Source organism: Brachyhypopomus gauderio, chromosome 17 (assembly GCF_052324685.1).
Source record: "Brachyhypopomus gauderio isolate BG-103 chromosome 17, BGAUD_0.2, whole genome shotgun sequence".
Classification (NCBI taxonomy): Eukaryota; Metazoa; Chordata; class Actinopteri; order Gymnotiformes; family Hypopomidae; genus Brachyhypopomus; species Brachyhypopomus gauderio.
In genome coordinates, this window is record NC_135227.1 from 21,637,460 (window position 1) to 21,653,300 (window position 15,841).

Sequence of the window (15,841 nt, forward strand, 5' to 3'; positions counted from 1 at the left end):
AGTTACAAGTTGATGAAACGAGTTTCCTCCGCAGGGAGCTGGGCGCTCCCTTAGAGATAAGGTACAGAGTACAGTTATCCGGGAGAGACTCCGAGTGGAGTTGCTGCTCCTCCATGTAGAAAGGACCCAGTTGAGGTGGTTCGGGCATCTGGTCCGGACGCCACCTGGGCGCCTCCCTAGTGAGATGTTCCAGTCATGTCCAACTGGGAGGAGACCCCAGGGACGACCCAGGACACGCTGGAGAGATCTCTCACCTGCCTTGGGAACACCTCGGTATCCTCCCAGAAATGCTGGAAGAGGCTTTACTAAATATTTTCTTATGTTAAAAAACATTTTATAAAGCATTTAATGTTTATTTAACTCAATTTGTACTGTATTATAACTGTTCTCTTAAAAAAATAAAAAACAACATGCCTATATAACCTCTAACTTTCATATATTAGCGAGTCAACTGGCTGGGAACCATCCATTCCATCCATTATCTGAACCGCTTAGTCCCGCTAGTCGGGGTCACGGGGGGGCTGGAGCCAATCCCAACATCTCCGGGCGAAGGCAGGGTACACCATGGGCAGGTCGCCAGTCCACCGCATGGCCAACACACACGCACTCACACCTACGGGCAATGTAGCATGATCAATCAACCTAACACGCATGTCTTTGGACTGTGGGAGGAAACCCACACAGACACAGGGAGAACATGCAAACTCCACACAGAACAGCCCAGACCGAGAATCGAACCCAGACCGCCTTGCTGTGAGGCGACAGTGCTAACCACCACACCACCGTGCCGCCCGGCTGGGAACCAATTATTTCTATTTTATTTATTTCTTATGGGAAAAATTGTTTCGGATAGCGACCAACTTTTCAGAACGGATTGTGGTTGTTAACTGAGGTTCCACTGTACTTCTGATGGTCATAGTAATATTGAATGTTTCCATTCCAAGTATGACTTTCAAATCTACAAAGTTATCTGGCTGAAATTATTTGTAACACTGTCTTTTCTTTAGCTTTTGGAAGTCTGTACAAAGATATCTTTAGTTCAGCAGTCTGTACAAAGATACAATAGAACTCGACCACCTCAGTACTCGACATATTCAGAGTTCAACACAAAATTTCGAGAAAACAGTAAGAATAACAATAGAGTTGAAAAAGGCAATCATAGAGAAGTATGAAAAAGGCATTTGTGTGACAGACTTAGCATTGGAATTCAACTTGATGGTTGAGAACAGATTAATCCATTTTCAGTTATTTCTTGTGGGGAAATTTGATTCGGAACTGCATCACTTCTCGACTCTCCTTCCGGAACCAATTTGAGTCAAGTTCCGGGGTTCTACTGTATGTCTGATTCAGTTGTCTGTACATAGATAGGTCTGATTCCTGCTGCAGCTGTTTGTACAGTGTGCATTTCCACAGCTTTCATACTAAACACCAACACTGCCACTCAGTGGGCATAACCATGGTAACCACAGGGATCTGAATATCCCTGGATCCTTCACAGGGATCTGAATATCTCCGGATCCATCACAGGGATCTGAATATCTCCGGATCCATCACAGGGATCTGAATATCTCCGGATCCATCACAGGGATCTGAATATCTCTGGATCCATCTCAGGGATCTGAATATCTCTGAATCCTTCACAGGGATCTGAATATCTCTGGATCCATCTCAGGGATCTGAATATCTCTGAATCCTTCACAGGGATCTGAATATCTCCGGATCCATCACAGGGATCTGAATATCTCCGGATCCATCACAGGGATCTGAATATCTCCGGATCCATCACAGGGATCTGAATATCTCCGGATCCATCACAGGGATCTGAATATCTCTGGATCCATCTCAGGGATCTGAATATCTCTGAATCCTTCACAGGGATCTGAATATCTCCGGATCCTTCACAGGGATCTGAATATCCCTGGATCCATCACAGGGATCTGAATATCTCCGGATCCTTCACAGGGATCTGTATATCCCTGGATCCTTCACAGGGATCTGAGTATCTCCAGATCCATCACAGGGATCTGAATATCCCCAGATCCTTCACAGGGATCTGAATATCCCTGGATCCTTCACAGGGATCTGAGTATCTCCAGATCCATCACAGGGATCTGAATATCCCCAGATCCTTCACAGGGATCTGAATATCCCTGGATCCTTCACAGGGATCTGAATATCTCCAGATCCTTCACAGGGATCTGAATATCTCCAGATCCTCCACAGGGATCTGAATATCCCTGGATCCTTCACAGGGATCTGAGTATCTCCAGATCCATCACAGGGATCTGAATATCTCCGGATCCTTCACAGGGATCTGAATATCCCGGGATCCATCACAGGGATCTGAATATCCCTGGATCCTTCACAGGGATCTGAATATCTCTGGATCCTTCACAGGGATCTGAATATCTCTGGATCCAGATCTGAATATCTCCTTCCTGCCCACTAGTTAGATCACCTTACCCTTAAGTGTTCCGTTACCTCATCTCTTACATGTTAAGCACTGCAGGTGACAAAAGTGTGTGTGTGTGTTTGTATTGTGTGTGTATTATTCTGTGTGTGCATGTGTGTGTTCTGTGTGTGTGTATGTGTATTGTGTGTATGCCTTCTGTGTGTGTTGTGTATATGAGTATTGTGTGTGTATGTATTCTGTGTGTGTGTATGCTTTCTGTGTGTGTGTGTGTCTATTCTCTCTCTGTGTGTGTGTGTGTGTGTGTGTGTGTGTGTGTGTGTGTGTGTGTGTGTGTGTGTGTGTGTGTGTGTGTATTGTGCTTGGAGTGCGGCACGCCTTGTGGGCCAGGCTAGACCTGAAAAACCTGCCTCCTCTTCCCCCTCCTTCTCTCAGTCACTGCAGTCTCTGTATTCACCGGCTCGTCTCTGTGTTCACCTGCTTGTCTCCGTGGTCACCTGCTCGTCTCTGTGGTCACTGCCCCACACAGGTGAACTGCACTTCTGGACAGTGAGTGTAGTGACAGAGGACCTGTGCTTCTGTCCTTTGGAGTTATTTTTACCATCACAGACCCACCCTTTGGTGTGTGTGTGTGGACTATGTCCTCCCCCAGGGACTGAGCACGGAGGGGGGGACTAAACACTCCTGGGAGGATCAGACAGCTGTGATAAGACAGGTGAGTTGCAGCAACTCAGATTCACTTTCTTTACTTTGTCTGTTATCTGTATTGTGTGTGTGTGTGTGTGTGTGTGTGTGTGTGTGTGTGTGTGTGTGTGTGTGTGTTCATAGCTTTGATCAGCGGTGGTCCTGATAGGACTGTCCAGCTACGTGACGTATGTGTGTATGACAATGTGTGAAAATGTGTGTTGGTTCAAGAGCCAGCACTCCCTGTCAATAACACAGGCTGGTTTGAGTTCAGAGATTCTCACCTGATTGGCCAGATGAGTGACATCTCTGTGATTTTTTGTCTGATGCAACACGAGGTACAGAGTGTGCCAAATCCCCTCTGAACTGAACACACTGCCCAGATGCCATCGCATTCTCTGGCAGCGTGGTGGTGGTTAACACTGCGGTCTTGTTAGTGTGTCCATCTCTCCCCCGGGTGGGAAGTCACTTGCAGGGGCCGGTCGGTACCTCCGTCCTGGGGCCCTTAGCCGGTTCTTTATTATGTATAATTATGTAAAAAGTCACATGACCCAGAGTTACTCTGGTGGTGGTGAGATTGCTGGTAAATTTCTCAGTGGCCCTGGACTTTGGAGCAGTTTGAAAAAAGTCAGTCTGGTAAACAGTAATATCTGCTTTAGGTTTGAACTGCAGATAAATCCTAGTGTCACCCAAGAGCATCAAAACCTACAGTACAGGCCAAAAGTTTGGACACACCTTCTCATTCAATGCGCTTTCTTTATTTCCATGACTATTTACATTGTAGATTCACTGAAGGCATCAAAACTATCAATTAATACATTTATGTACTTAACAAAAAAAAGTGAAATAACTGAAAACATGTTTTATATTCTAGTTTCTTCAAAACAGCCACCCTTTACTCTGATTACTGCATTGGACACTCTTGGAATCCTCCCAGTGAGCTTCAAGAGGTCGTCACCTGAAATGGGCTTCAGGTTTGCTTTAACAGGGAGAATGAGAGAGAATGCCAAGAGTGTGCAAAGCAGTAATCCGAACAAAGGATGGCTATATTGAATAAACTAGAATATAAAACATGTTTTCAGTTATTTCACCTTTTTTTGTTAAGTACATTACTCCACGTGTGTTCATTCATAGTTTTGATGCCTTCAGTAAATCTACAATGTAAATAGTCATGGAAATAAACACATTGAATGGGAGGGTGTGTCCAAACATTTGGCCTGTGCTGTAAATCCTCACTCGGGGAGTATTCCAGAACAAGATTCTGCTCTGTCTGTTTCACATATCCGATCCTGTCTATAACCTTGTCTCAATTGTGTCTGCACATGTGTCTTCTGATCAGGAGTAAATGTGAATGTGCCATATTTTGTCAATTGTGATTTTTTACACCCCAATCGAAATTTGTCCTCCGCTTTTAACCCATCTGTGCAGTTAGAACACACACACACACACACTAGTGATTACTAGGGGGCTGTGCATCACACGTGCCCAGAGTGGTGGGCAGCCCTAGCCCGGCACCCGGGTTAGGTGCCTTGCTCAAGGGCACCTCAGTCATGGCCTTAGGTCTGGGAATCGAACCCACGACCCTCCGGTCACAAGACCAGTTACCTACCACCAGGCCATAACTGCCCCCAAAGTGAATTACACCGTCATGAAATTCTAGTGTGTTTGTCATTTTGAACACTGAAATTTAACCATACTAACATTAATACTAACACTACTGCAAATTCTGTTACCACTATTGTCACTACTCCAGATTCTATTACTACAACTGCTACTATTACACTATAATAGTACTATAATTATATTACCACTACTACTACTACTACTACTACTACTATTACAGATACTATTACTAGCTATTACTACTGCTACTACTATTATTACTACTACTGCTATTACTACTGCTACTACTACAACTATTACTACTGCTACTGCTACTACTATTACTGCTACTACAACTACTATTACTACTACTACTACTACTACTACAACTACTACTATTACTACTACTACTACAACTACTAATGCTACTCCTACAACTATTACTACCGCTGCTACTACCACTACTACTATTACTACCGCTGCTACTACTACTACTACTACAACTACAACTATTACTACTGCTACTACTATTACTGCTACTACTACTATTACTACTACTACTACTACTAATATTACTACTGCTACTACAACTACAACTATTACTACTAATGCTACTACTACAACTATTACTGCCACTGATACTACTACTACTACTACAACTATTACTATCGCTGCTACTACTACTACAACTACAACTATTACTACGGCAACTATTACTACTGCTACTACTACTACAACTATTACTACTGCTACTACAGCTATTAATACTGCTACTACTATTACTACTACTAAACTACTACTGAAACTAGCTTGAGAATGTTCTTTATGCTGGAGCTGTTTGAGAGCTCTGCTCAACTGGGCTATTGTTTCAGCCAGTACAGCTGCAGTGGGGTCAGCTTGTGGGCTGCTAGGGGTCTGTTAGGGGGGTACTTGGAGGGCAACTGATGGCTGTTGTTGCACTGTGAGCTAAAGTGATGACATTTGACACTTCTGTCCGATGTCCCGCTCACAATAAGGGGATGATGTGATATGAAAAGAAAGTATTTTTCTATAACTTTTGCACACAGCACCTGGATAACAGACTCTTATTGTTCTCTGCTTATTTTGAGTCCCAGTTGAGTGGAGAGTCATTAGGGAGTTTCAAGTCAAGTCTGAAGTGTTTTTGTACGAGATTTAAGTGTAACTTGAACTCAAGTTGCTCACTCAAGTGCCCATCTCTTGTGTGTGTGTGTGTGTGTGTGTGTGTGTGTGTTGGTTTCTACCACTATGTTTAAATATAATCAACCCTTCACACATTTGTGTGTGTGTGTGAGTGTGTGTGTGTGTGTGTGCCTACACCTTGTGCCAGCAACAAATCACCAATCTAAAGGAAGTAATGTAAAGCAAAAAAAAAAATAAACAATGTGATAAATAACATGAAAACAACATAATGTTAATACGATCACACGTGCCTACATTACATACCGGTCTCCCTCATTCTCAGCTCTGTTCAGTCAGAAACAATTAGATTATAGTACAAGTTTACTTTTTTGCCATATAGCTATATTACCAAATTATATTACTATACTGTAAAGCCTTTCATTCTGTCAATGTGAGTGAATATGACTTAAAGGATTAACGTGTGTACTGGGCAGTGTAGTGGGCAGTGTATTGGGCAGTGTAGTGGGTAGTGTAGTGGGAAATGTAGTGTAGTGAGTAGTGTAATGAGCAGTGTAATGGGCAGTGGGCAGTGTAGTGAGTAGAGTAGTGAGCAGTGTAGTGGGCAGTGTACTGAGCAGTGTAGTGGGTAGTGTAGTGAGTAGTGTAGTGGGGAATGTACTGGGCAGTGTAGTGGGTAGTGTAGTGGGAAATGTAGTGTAGTGAGTAGTGTAATGAGCAGTGTAATGGGCAGTGGGCAGTGTAGTGAGTAGAGTAGTGGGCAGTGTAGTGGGCAGTGTACTGAGCAGTGTAGTGAGTAGAGTAGTGAGTAGTGTAGTTGGCAGTGTAATGGGCAGTGGGCAGTGTAGTGAGTAGTGTAATGGGTAGTGTAGTGAGTACTGGGCAGTGTATTGGGAAATGTAGTGGGCAGTGTAGTGAGTGTAGTGGCGTGTGTGTGTGTATGTGTGTGTGTGTGTGTGTGTGTGTGTGTGTGTGTGTGTGTGTGTGAGCATGTATGTCATCAAGACTGCACAGCTTTGCCCATGATGGATTACTAAACTTCTCTTCTCTGTACAGTAAGCAGGTGTGTTTAATTTAACCTTGTTAAGATGTCATTAATCATTTATTAAAGGTCATAACAAATATGCCTCACCAGTTAAGAGCCGTCCCCTTAGCACACATTAAATATGAATTAATCACTCACACACACACATACAGACATGTGTTTTTTGAGTTGTAGCTCTGTCAGAAAATTTCTATCAAAATTGCAGTGTGAATAAGAAGGTCAAAAGTGAAAACTAGTGTAAAATCCCCCGAGGAGAGGACGTCAGGGGGTGATGTGAAATTCAGGTGGCAACTACAAATACAACTACAGCTACAAATACAGCTACAAATCCTAGCCTTGACATGTAAAAGAAGCATGTGGCAGTTGAAATATGAGTTTCTCAAGTAATAATACTGTCACGATTATACTGAGGGCTAATTATTGTTTTCTGGACTTCTGCTGGAATCTGTAGGACTTGTTGCTGACGTACACTGAATGTGGTCACTTCCTTTAGTCGCACATCGTCCTTGCCTGACTAAAAACATGATATGGCAGTTGGACAGAATTCAAAATGTTTGTAGTATCTTTTCGGGCCGTCTGACTTGTAACTGTCTTACTAGACCTCTGAATTCCCACAGTGTTAACCTAGTTTATAATGCAGTGGCAGACTCGGCAGAAACAAGCTCTTTGAACTGAAGAGTTTGTGCTAACTTTTTCAGACGAATCAGTGTTTTTTTGCCTGTTAACAGAAGCTGTAAATTAAGCAGGAGATGCTAAGGTACAGGACAGACAGCCATCTGGACCCAGGGTCTTTATGACTGTTGGCTTTTCTACCTATGAACAAATCACTTCCCCAAAATGTCCTAGCTGATGGAGAAGGACTCCATGACCCTTCCTTGTCTAACTTCTGACTTTTAATAAACGGCTAGACACACTTAGTGATTTCATAATTTCCAACACACGTCATACTATGAAATGTCATGCTATGATATAAACGCCATAACTAATATGCAAACGTAATATACTATGAGAATAACTCATGTCGTACTATGGAATGTCATATGTTATGACAAACATCATGAAGAGACTGAAAGAGGCTGATCGAGTTACTAAATCTGGATCTCCGTCAGTACTCCACATACCTGAGTGGCTGACGTACATAGAGTGACTGGGAGGCTTGTGGGTGTGGGGCAGACATTAAAAAGTAGGAGCTGAATGACAGGCTATCGTCCATTTGCACTGACGGTTGCCTTTTGATTAACATACAGGGTAGCCAATCTGACCTCTGAACTTCTGATCACCTACACATGCATGTTAAACCGCGCTAACTTGTTACTTTACTGCGTAGCTAGCCTCCAATTTGTTTAAACTACCGGTAAATACAAAGGGTATAAAAATAAGTGCCATAGCTGGTCAGAGTAAGAAGCCTAAAACCAACCACTTCATACAGAATGGGAGGATTTATTTTCACTATGTCATATTCACTATATTTCACTATGTCATATTCACTATATTTCACTATGTCGTATTCACTATATTTCACTGTCGTATTCACTATATTTCACTATGTCGTATTCACTATGTTTCACTATGTCGTATTCACTATGTTTCACTCTGTCGTATTCACTATATTTCACTATGTCGTATTCACTGTTTCACTCTGTCGTATTCACTATATTTCACTATGTCGTATTCACTCTATTTCACTATGTTGTATTCACTATGTTTCACTCTGTCGTATTCACTCTATTTCACTATGTCGTATTCACTGTTTCACTCTGTCGTATTCACTATATTTCACTATGTCGTATTCACTATATTTCACTATGTCGTATTCACTATATTTCACTATGTCATATTCACTATATTTCACTATGTCGTATTCACTATATTTCACTGTCGTATTCACTATATTTCACTATGTCGTATTCACTATGTTTCACTATGTCGTATTCACTATGTTTCACTCTGTCGTATTCACTATATTTCACTATGTCGTATTCACTGTTTCACTCTGTCGTATTCACTATATTTCACTATGTCGTATTCACTCTATTTCACTATGTTGTATTCACTATGTTTCACTCTGTCGTATTCACTCTATTTCACTATGTCGTATTCACTGTTTCACTCTGTCGTATTCACTATATTTCACTATGTCGTATTCACTATATTTCACTATGTCGTATTCACTATATTTCACTATTTCGTATTCACTATATTTCACTATGTCATATTCACTATATTTCACTATGTCGTATTCACTATATTTCTCTATGTCGTATTCACTATATTTCACTATGTCGTATTCACTATGTTTCACTATGTCGTATTCACTATATTTCACTATGTCGTATTCACTATATTTCACTATGTCGTATTCACTATATTTCGCTATGTCATATTCACTATATTTCACTGTGTCATATTCTAAGTGTGTTTGCCTCATCTGTCAATGTGCCGTTGTTATTCCAAACAAGGGAAACGTGGAGCGGCATTTTCGGACTGTTCATAAAAACTATGACATTGACTTTCCTCCGAAAAGCGAGCTGAGACAGAAAAAGGTGAAAGAACTAAAATCCCAGTTGTCCGCACACCAGTCACACCAAGACGGAGAGATGATAAAAGAGGCATTTGTTGAATCCTCTGATTCCTTGTTCCAAGACATTAAAAACAAATCTGAAATATTATCTTCAGTCAAAACTCTCCAGCTATCGAGGAATACTGTCACACGGCACTCTGAAGCCATGACAGAGGATTTGACCCAGAGACTTTGGAAGGATATTGCGGACTGCGAGTGTTTCTCGCTACAATTAGCGATACTTTATAAATATAAATAAATAAAATAATTTATTTATCCTAAAAGGAAAAGGAAAGAAGGAATACACTATATTAAATAGTAATAATAATAAATAATTATAATATAGAAGATACATTTGTTTTGCATTTTTATTGTAGGTAGATCATTTTGACTTGGTTATCTTATGAGTAGCTCGCAAGCTGAAAAAGTGTGGGCACCCCTGTGTTACAGTGAGCTCTCTCTGGTGTTAGTGTGCTCTCTCCTCTGGTCTTACAGTGAGCTCTCTCCTCTGGTGTTACAGTGTGCTCTCTCCTCTGGTCTTACAGTGAGCTTTGTCCTATGTGGTGTTACAGTGAGCTCTCTCCTCTGATGTTACAGTGTGCTCTCTCCTCTGGTCTTACAGTGAGCTTTCTCCTCTGTGGTGTTACAGTGAACTCTCTCCTCTGTGGTGTTACAGTGAGCTCTCTCCTCTGGTGTTACAGTGTGCTCTCTCCTCTGGTCTTACAGTGAGCCTTGTCCTCTGTGGTGTTACAGTGAGCTCTCTCCTCTGATGTTACAATGTGCTCTCTCCTCTGGTCTTACAGTGAGCTTTCTCCTCTGTGGTGTTACAGTGAACTCTCTCCTCTGTGGTGTTACAGTGAGCTCTCTCCTCTGTAGTGTTACAGTGAGCTCTCTCCTCTGTGGTGTTACAGTGAGCTCTCTCCTCTGTGGTGTTACAGTGAGCTCTCTCCTCTGTGATGTTACAGTGAGCTCTCTCCTCTGTGGTGTTACAGTGAGCTCTCTCCTCTGTGGTGTTACAGTGAGCTCTCTCCACTGTGGTGTTACAGTGAACTGTCTCCTCTGTGGTGTTACAGTGAGCTCTCTCCTCTGGTGTTAGTGAGCTCTCTCCTCTGTAGTGTTACAGTGAACTCTCTCCTCTGTGGTGTTACAGTGAGCTCTCTCCTCTGGTGTTACAGTGTGCTCTCTCCTCTGGTCTTACAGTGAGCTTTGTCCTCTGTGGTGTTACAGTGAGCTCTCTCCTCTGATGTTACAGTGTGCTCTCTCCTCTGGTCTTACAGTGAGCTTTCTCCTCTGTGGTGTTACAGTGAACTCTCTCCTCTGTAGTGTTACAGTGAGCTATCTCCTCTGTGGTGTTACAGTGAACTCTCTCCTCTGTGGTGTTACAGTGAGCTCTCTCCCTCTGTGGTGTTAGTGAGCTCTCTCCTCTGTGGTGTTACAGTGAGCTCTCTCCACTGTGGTGTTACAGTGAACTGTCTCCTCTGTGGTGTTACAGTGAGCTCTCTCCTCTGGTGTTAGTGAGCTCTCTCCTCTGTAGTGTTACAGTGAACTCTCTCCTCTGTAGTGTTACAGTGAACTCTCTCCTCTGAAGTGTTACAGTGAACTCTCTCCTCTGTGGTGTTACAGTGAGCTCTCTCATCTGGTGTTAGTGAGCTCTCTCCTCTGTAGTGTTACAGTGAACTCTCTCCTCTGTAGTGTTACAGTGAACTCTCTCCTCTGTGGTGTTTAGCCTATGCATTATCTGTCATGTGTCTCGATGGCTTGACTGCACCACTTTGCCATGGCATTTGCCAGAATGCCCAGAATGCCTATTAATAGGAATTTCTAAAGATTGGCATATCATGAATTATTTATATCAAACGTTCAGTGTTAGTGTCTATGGTATTTTTGTGTGTGTGGTGAGGTGTGGCTGTGTCCGTGTGTCTCAGTGTGTCTCCCAGTCTTTTGGGGTTTCAGGCCACATTCTCTTTGTTTTACAGCAGTCCTGAAGATGCCAGCTGCCACAGTCCAGCCGAGAAACAGCTCTACAACTACATACAACACCAGCAACACTACCAAGTCCACAGAACAAATTCTTATCCAAAGTATGTGTTTCAGTTTCAGTGTCTAATTTTTTTTAAACATGACAATTGCTTGTGGTATTCTTAACTTATTTTTAAAAATGTGTTAATTGCTTGCTAAGTTATTAGGTACTTGGTTGTATTTATCTGCAGTGATTCAGAGCTCAATGAAAATCTCATGAAGGGTTTCTTAATATAGACAGTAATAGAAAGTCCTGCATTTTACTTATTTCTTTACTTTTACTACTAAATTTTATTACGAAAAAAATATTACTTTATTTTTCACAGAATAAAGACTTTTGTTGAATGTTTACTTGCATTCTCACAGTAATTAAACATGAGTAGTGATTAATTCATTTCACGTTGGTCATGGCAGACACACCCTCAGTTCTGGGAGTGTTTCTGCAGCTTGTGGATGGACTGATATGTCTCTGTCGACCCAGTGCTCACAGTTCATAATTACTCTACTCTTTCTGTTGCTTAAACGTTGTTATGCTGCCCCAAACCTGCTTTCACAAAACACCAGAAGACGTCTCCTTCACCTCCAGACCACATGCCAAAGCCCTAATAATCCAGTCAGCCAGCTTTGCTGCTGTGTGGTTTCAGTCCCTTTCACACAGTTCATAGAGCCACTGGATCTCAGCACATTTCATACCCTGCACATAAATATCATTATCAATCTGTGTCAGAATAAAAAATGTTTATGATCTTAACTCCCTTTTAAAGGTGTCCCTGAAGATTAATATCTGTGGCCACACAAACTTATATCTCTTGTCACACAGATTTTCTTTTTAAACTCTACATTTTGAGTTTGTAATAGACCTGTTATAAATCGCAATGCTCCTATTAACCTTACATGTAAAATCAGTTAGAGACCATTTTTTTAAATTCGCTTATTTTATTCCTGTGAAATGCTATATTTTCATGAAATTAGCATAGGAGAAAAAAAAGATCCTTTAGTGTATAAATCCCATAGTGTAGGCAGTGTTGGTACAGATGCTCTATGACCTGGAAGCACTCTGATGGACTGTTTCCCTTCCCAGGTTCGGGTGCCATGATTGCTATTATAGTTATTGGCATCGTAATCATTCTTGCCATACTCCTCATCATCCTGAAGACATACAACAGGTAAATCCGCATTCCATATAACACAGTGACAGCCGGATACTGTGTCCTGTAATAGACCAGTACATTCCCACGGTAATTAGTCTCCTACAAAACTTATTTGGTATGTGGAGGATGAAGGGGAGTGGAGATCTCACGTGGTTCTGGTGGAGTAAACCAGTCCAAACTGGGCAGCAGCCAAGCGTGTGTGAGGACGGAGCCTGTGGGCCTTCTTCAGGTTTGACTGTACTGGTGTGTGTTAAGATAGTTCAGTTACGGTTAACTGCTGCACTAATAACTGAACTTCCTTTAAAAGATTCTATGGAAAGGAGTGTTAGCCACATAAGTTTTAGACTGTACTATAATTAGTAAACAGCCTAATGATAACTTGGTGGTTAGTTTTGCTTAAAGAGCCATAGATTTTTTAATCAAAGGAGGCAGCATTATGGATGCAAAGGCCACGCCCCCCGCAGACGTGATCACAGGCACCACGTGCTTGTGTGGCATCATCCACTACACGAACAACTCAGAAGTGAAGAACAGGACAGTTGTTTGCTGTCAAATTGTTCATTTTTTATAAATGACCAGGTAGACCCAATGCACTTGAACAGTGACTGTAGGTGCAGTAGGGTTGCAGCGGTAACCGGTTTCACGGTATACCACGGTATTAAAATGCACGGTTATCATACCGTGTGCGTTTGCTTATTACCGGTAAAAAAGCAAGCCAGCGGAGAAACTGACCCGCGCATGCGCAACTCCGCTCCGGTTCAGCTACTCGGCACACAGCAGTGAGAATGGCAGAAAGTGCATCAGACTTAACACATTTTTTAACAAAAAAAAAGCTAAACTAAAATCAGTGGCGAAAATGACGTAATCGCGGTGGCTCCGCCCGTGCGCGAGCGTCTCGCGCGCTGTCGATTTGCGAGGTCGTGCACCTCTCGAACTTGTAACTTTGCGCGCGCTGCGCCTCAGCGCAATGAACAAAGTCATGTTTGCAGGATTCATACACGTTTAAAAGGTGGAAATAAAACACTTGTACGTCACTTTAAAGGTCCGTTTCAATATTTCCCAGCACCTTAAACTTAATTAAGTTAAATATTTATACATATACTCGAAATAATTCGCTTTTTCATCACATTATTTAATGGTTGTTTATTTCCAAAACGCCCAATCTTAACGTCTTCACGTTCTCTCATGTTTCGTCCTGGAATTAAAAGAGGCTCGTATTTGTTAACGTAAGACAAAAGAACTGTGCGGAGTCGCGTGCTACGGTCACTAGTGAAAGTATAAACCTAGCTTTTTATGGTCCTTGCTTTCACTGGATGTGAAAGACGCTATTAATTTACATGCGTTCAAATTCTAACGTACCTGTTTTTGATATGTTAAAACCAGACTCGGTGTGAAAACCTTAAAATAGAAATCTCTATTGTGATGATGTCAGAAATAAATCCTCTCTTCCTGCAGTATCTGGTTATATTCCAACTTGGCAGTACAACGGACGTTTACAACAGTTGTTGATCAGACACTGACCCAGGCTGAGTTTATCAGATATTAAATAATTTAAACTTAAATAATTGTACTGAAGTCCATGATTTAGGTTTCTCAAATTTTGCAGTATTTATATAAACATGTGTACAGCTTATTTTTTTAAAGGACACATTTTGTATACAATAGTTCCAGGTTTCTACAATAAATAGTTAATTGAACAAAAATAACTTGTTGTAATTTCTTTAAGGGTCGGTGTATCTTTTAATAATATACAAACTAACTGTGATACCGTGATAACCGTGATACCGCGGTATTTTGAGAGACGGTTATCATACCGTGAAAATCTCATACCGTTGCAACCCTAAGGTGCAGGCTCGTTAATAATGCAGGTGGTGAGTGTGTGTGTGTGAGAGAGAGAGAGAGAGAGAGAGAGAGAGAGAGTGTGTGTGTGAGAGAGAGAGAAAAAGAGAGAGAGAGAGAGTGTGTGTGAGTGTGTGTGTGAGAGAGGAAATCATTCTAGGAGGGGGACACAGCGCCCCCCTCGCTGCTAAATATGTAACTACATGTCACAGCCTGAGAGACAGTGGGAAACGACCCCCCCCCCCTTCAGCTTCAGAATGTGAATAATTGAAATGATAACTTTCTCTAAATGTTATCATATTTTATTATTGTTATTTGTTGTTTGTCAATATTATTGTCATTGTTATCATTGTTGTAATGCTTTGGCAACACTGTACCCTATACAGTCATGCTAATAAAGCTATATTGAATTGAATTGAGAGAGAGAGTGTGTGTGTGTGTGTGAGAGAGAGAGAGAGTGTGTGTGTGTGTGAGAGAGAGAGAGAGAGAGAGAGAGAGAGAGAGAGAGAGAGAGAGAGAGAGAGAGAGAGAGTGTGAGTGTGTGTGTCGGTGTCAGTGTCATAAACCTCACGGGCTGCATAATGAGTCTTTCTCGTCCGCCCGGCAGGAAGACGCACGCTGCACGGGTCCTCTCCGGGTCCAAACCACGTCAACACAACACGTCATCAACCACGCACACCATCCAAATGGCCAACCTCCGCGCCCACTCCGGGGGGAGGAGCTTCGCCCAGGCGGCGGCGGAGGGCGGACTGGCGCGCGGGGACGCGGGGCGCGCGAGCGAGCAGCTCAGCACCAACAGCGGCTCCACTGTAGCAACGATACACGACACGCCGTCCGTGGGGAACACATAACACCACCCGGACTCCAGGACTCCACCTCCGAGAGGAGATACAGACCCCCACCTGGTCCAACACCGAACTCACTCCCCGGCACGCTGCGCTACACGCGGTTCTGCGGATCAGCGGGGAACCTCCGGTTCTGGGATGACTGATGATGCACGCGTGTGTGAACCGCTCGGTACCGGAGGGGAATCAAGACACTTCAGGTCTAACGTAAACGGTCTTTAGGAAGAGCTTCACGTTACTGATTAGACGGAGCAGCCCGACACTAGTGATCCATCCCTCTTAATTATAGTTTGTACATATGAACGTTTTAATTACATAATTTGTAAAAATGTTTTTTTTTCAATTAGAAAATAATAAATAAATACATCTGTTGTCTGATTCAATTTTGGAAAATGAATTCATAACTTGTGGACATGTGATCATGTCTTTTGAATTGCTTGAGATTCACTAACTGTTACAGTGCCCTCTGTTGGACAAATCCATCGCGAAGCATTTTTAAATTAACCAAATGTTTCCCGGTTAAATTTC

At 42.3% G+C, this 15,841-nt stretch overlaps 1 protein-coding gene across 2 annotated transcripts; it reads left to right on the plus strand.

Annotated features, from left to right (window-relative positions):
* The first annotated feature begins 2,859 nt into the window (after positions 1 to 2,859).
* Positions 2,860 to 15,678, plus strand: ncmap (non-compact myelin associated protein). Of its 2 annotated transcripts, none has more exons than XM_076979011.1 (4): positions 2,860 to 3,125; positions 11,436 to 11,540; positions 12,560 to 12,644; positions 15,076 to 15,678. In XM_076979011.1, the coding sequence occupies exons 2-4, from the start codon at positions 11,447 to 11,449 to the stop codon at positions 15,317 to 15,319; spliced, it is 423 nt and encodes a 140-aa protein (XP_076835126.1). In that variant the 5' UTR covers positions 2,860 to 3,125; positions 11,436 to 11,446; the 3' UTR covers positions 15,320 to 15,678. The 2 variants fall into 2 exon arrangements, with proteins under 2 accessions (XP_076835126.1, XP_076835127.1); XM_076979012.1 differs by having other exon boundaries at positions 11,439 to 11,540.
* The last annotated feature ends 163 nt before the right edge of the window (positions 15,679 to 15,841 follow it).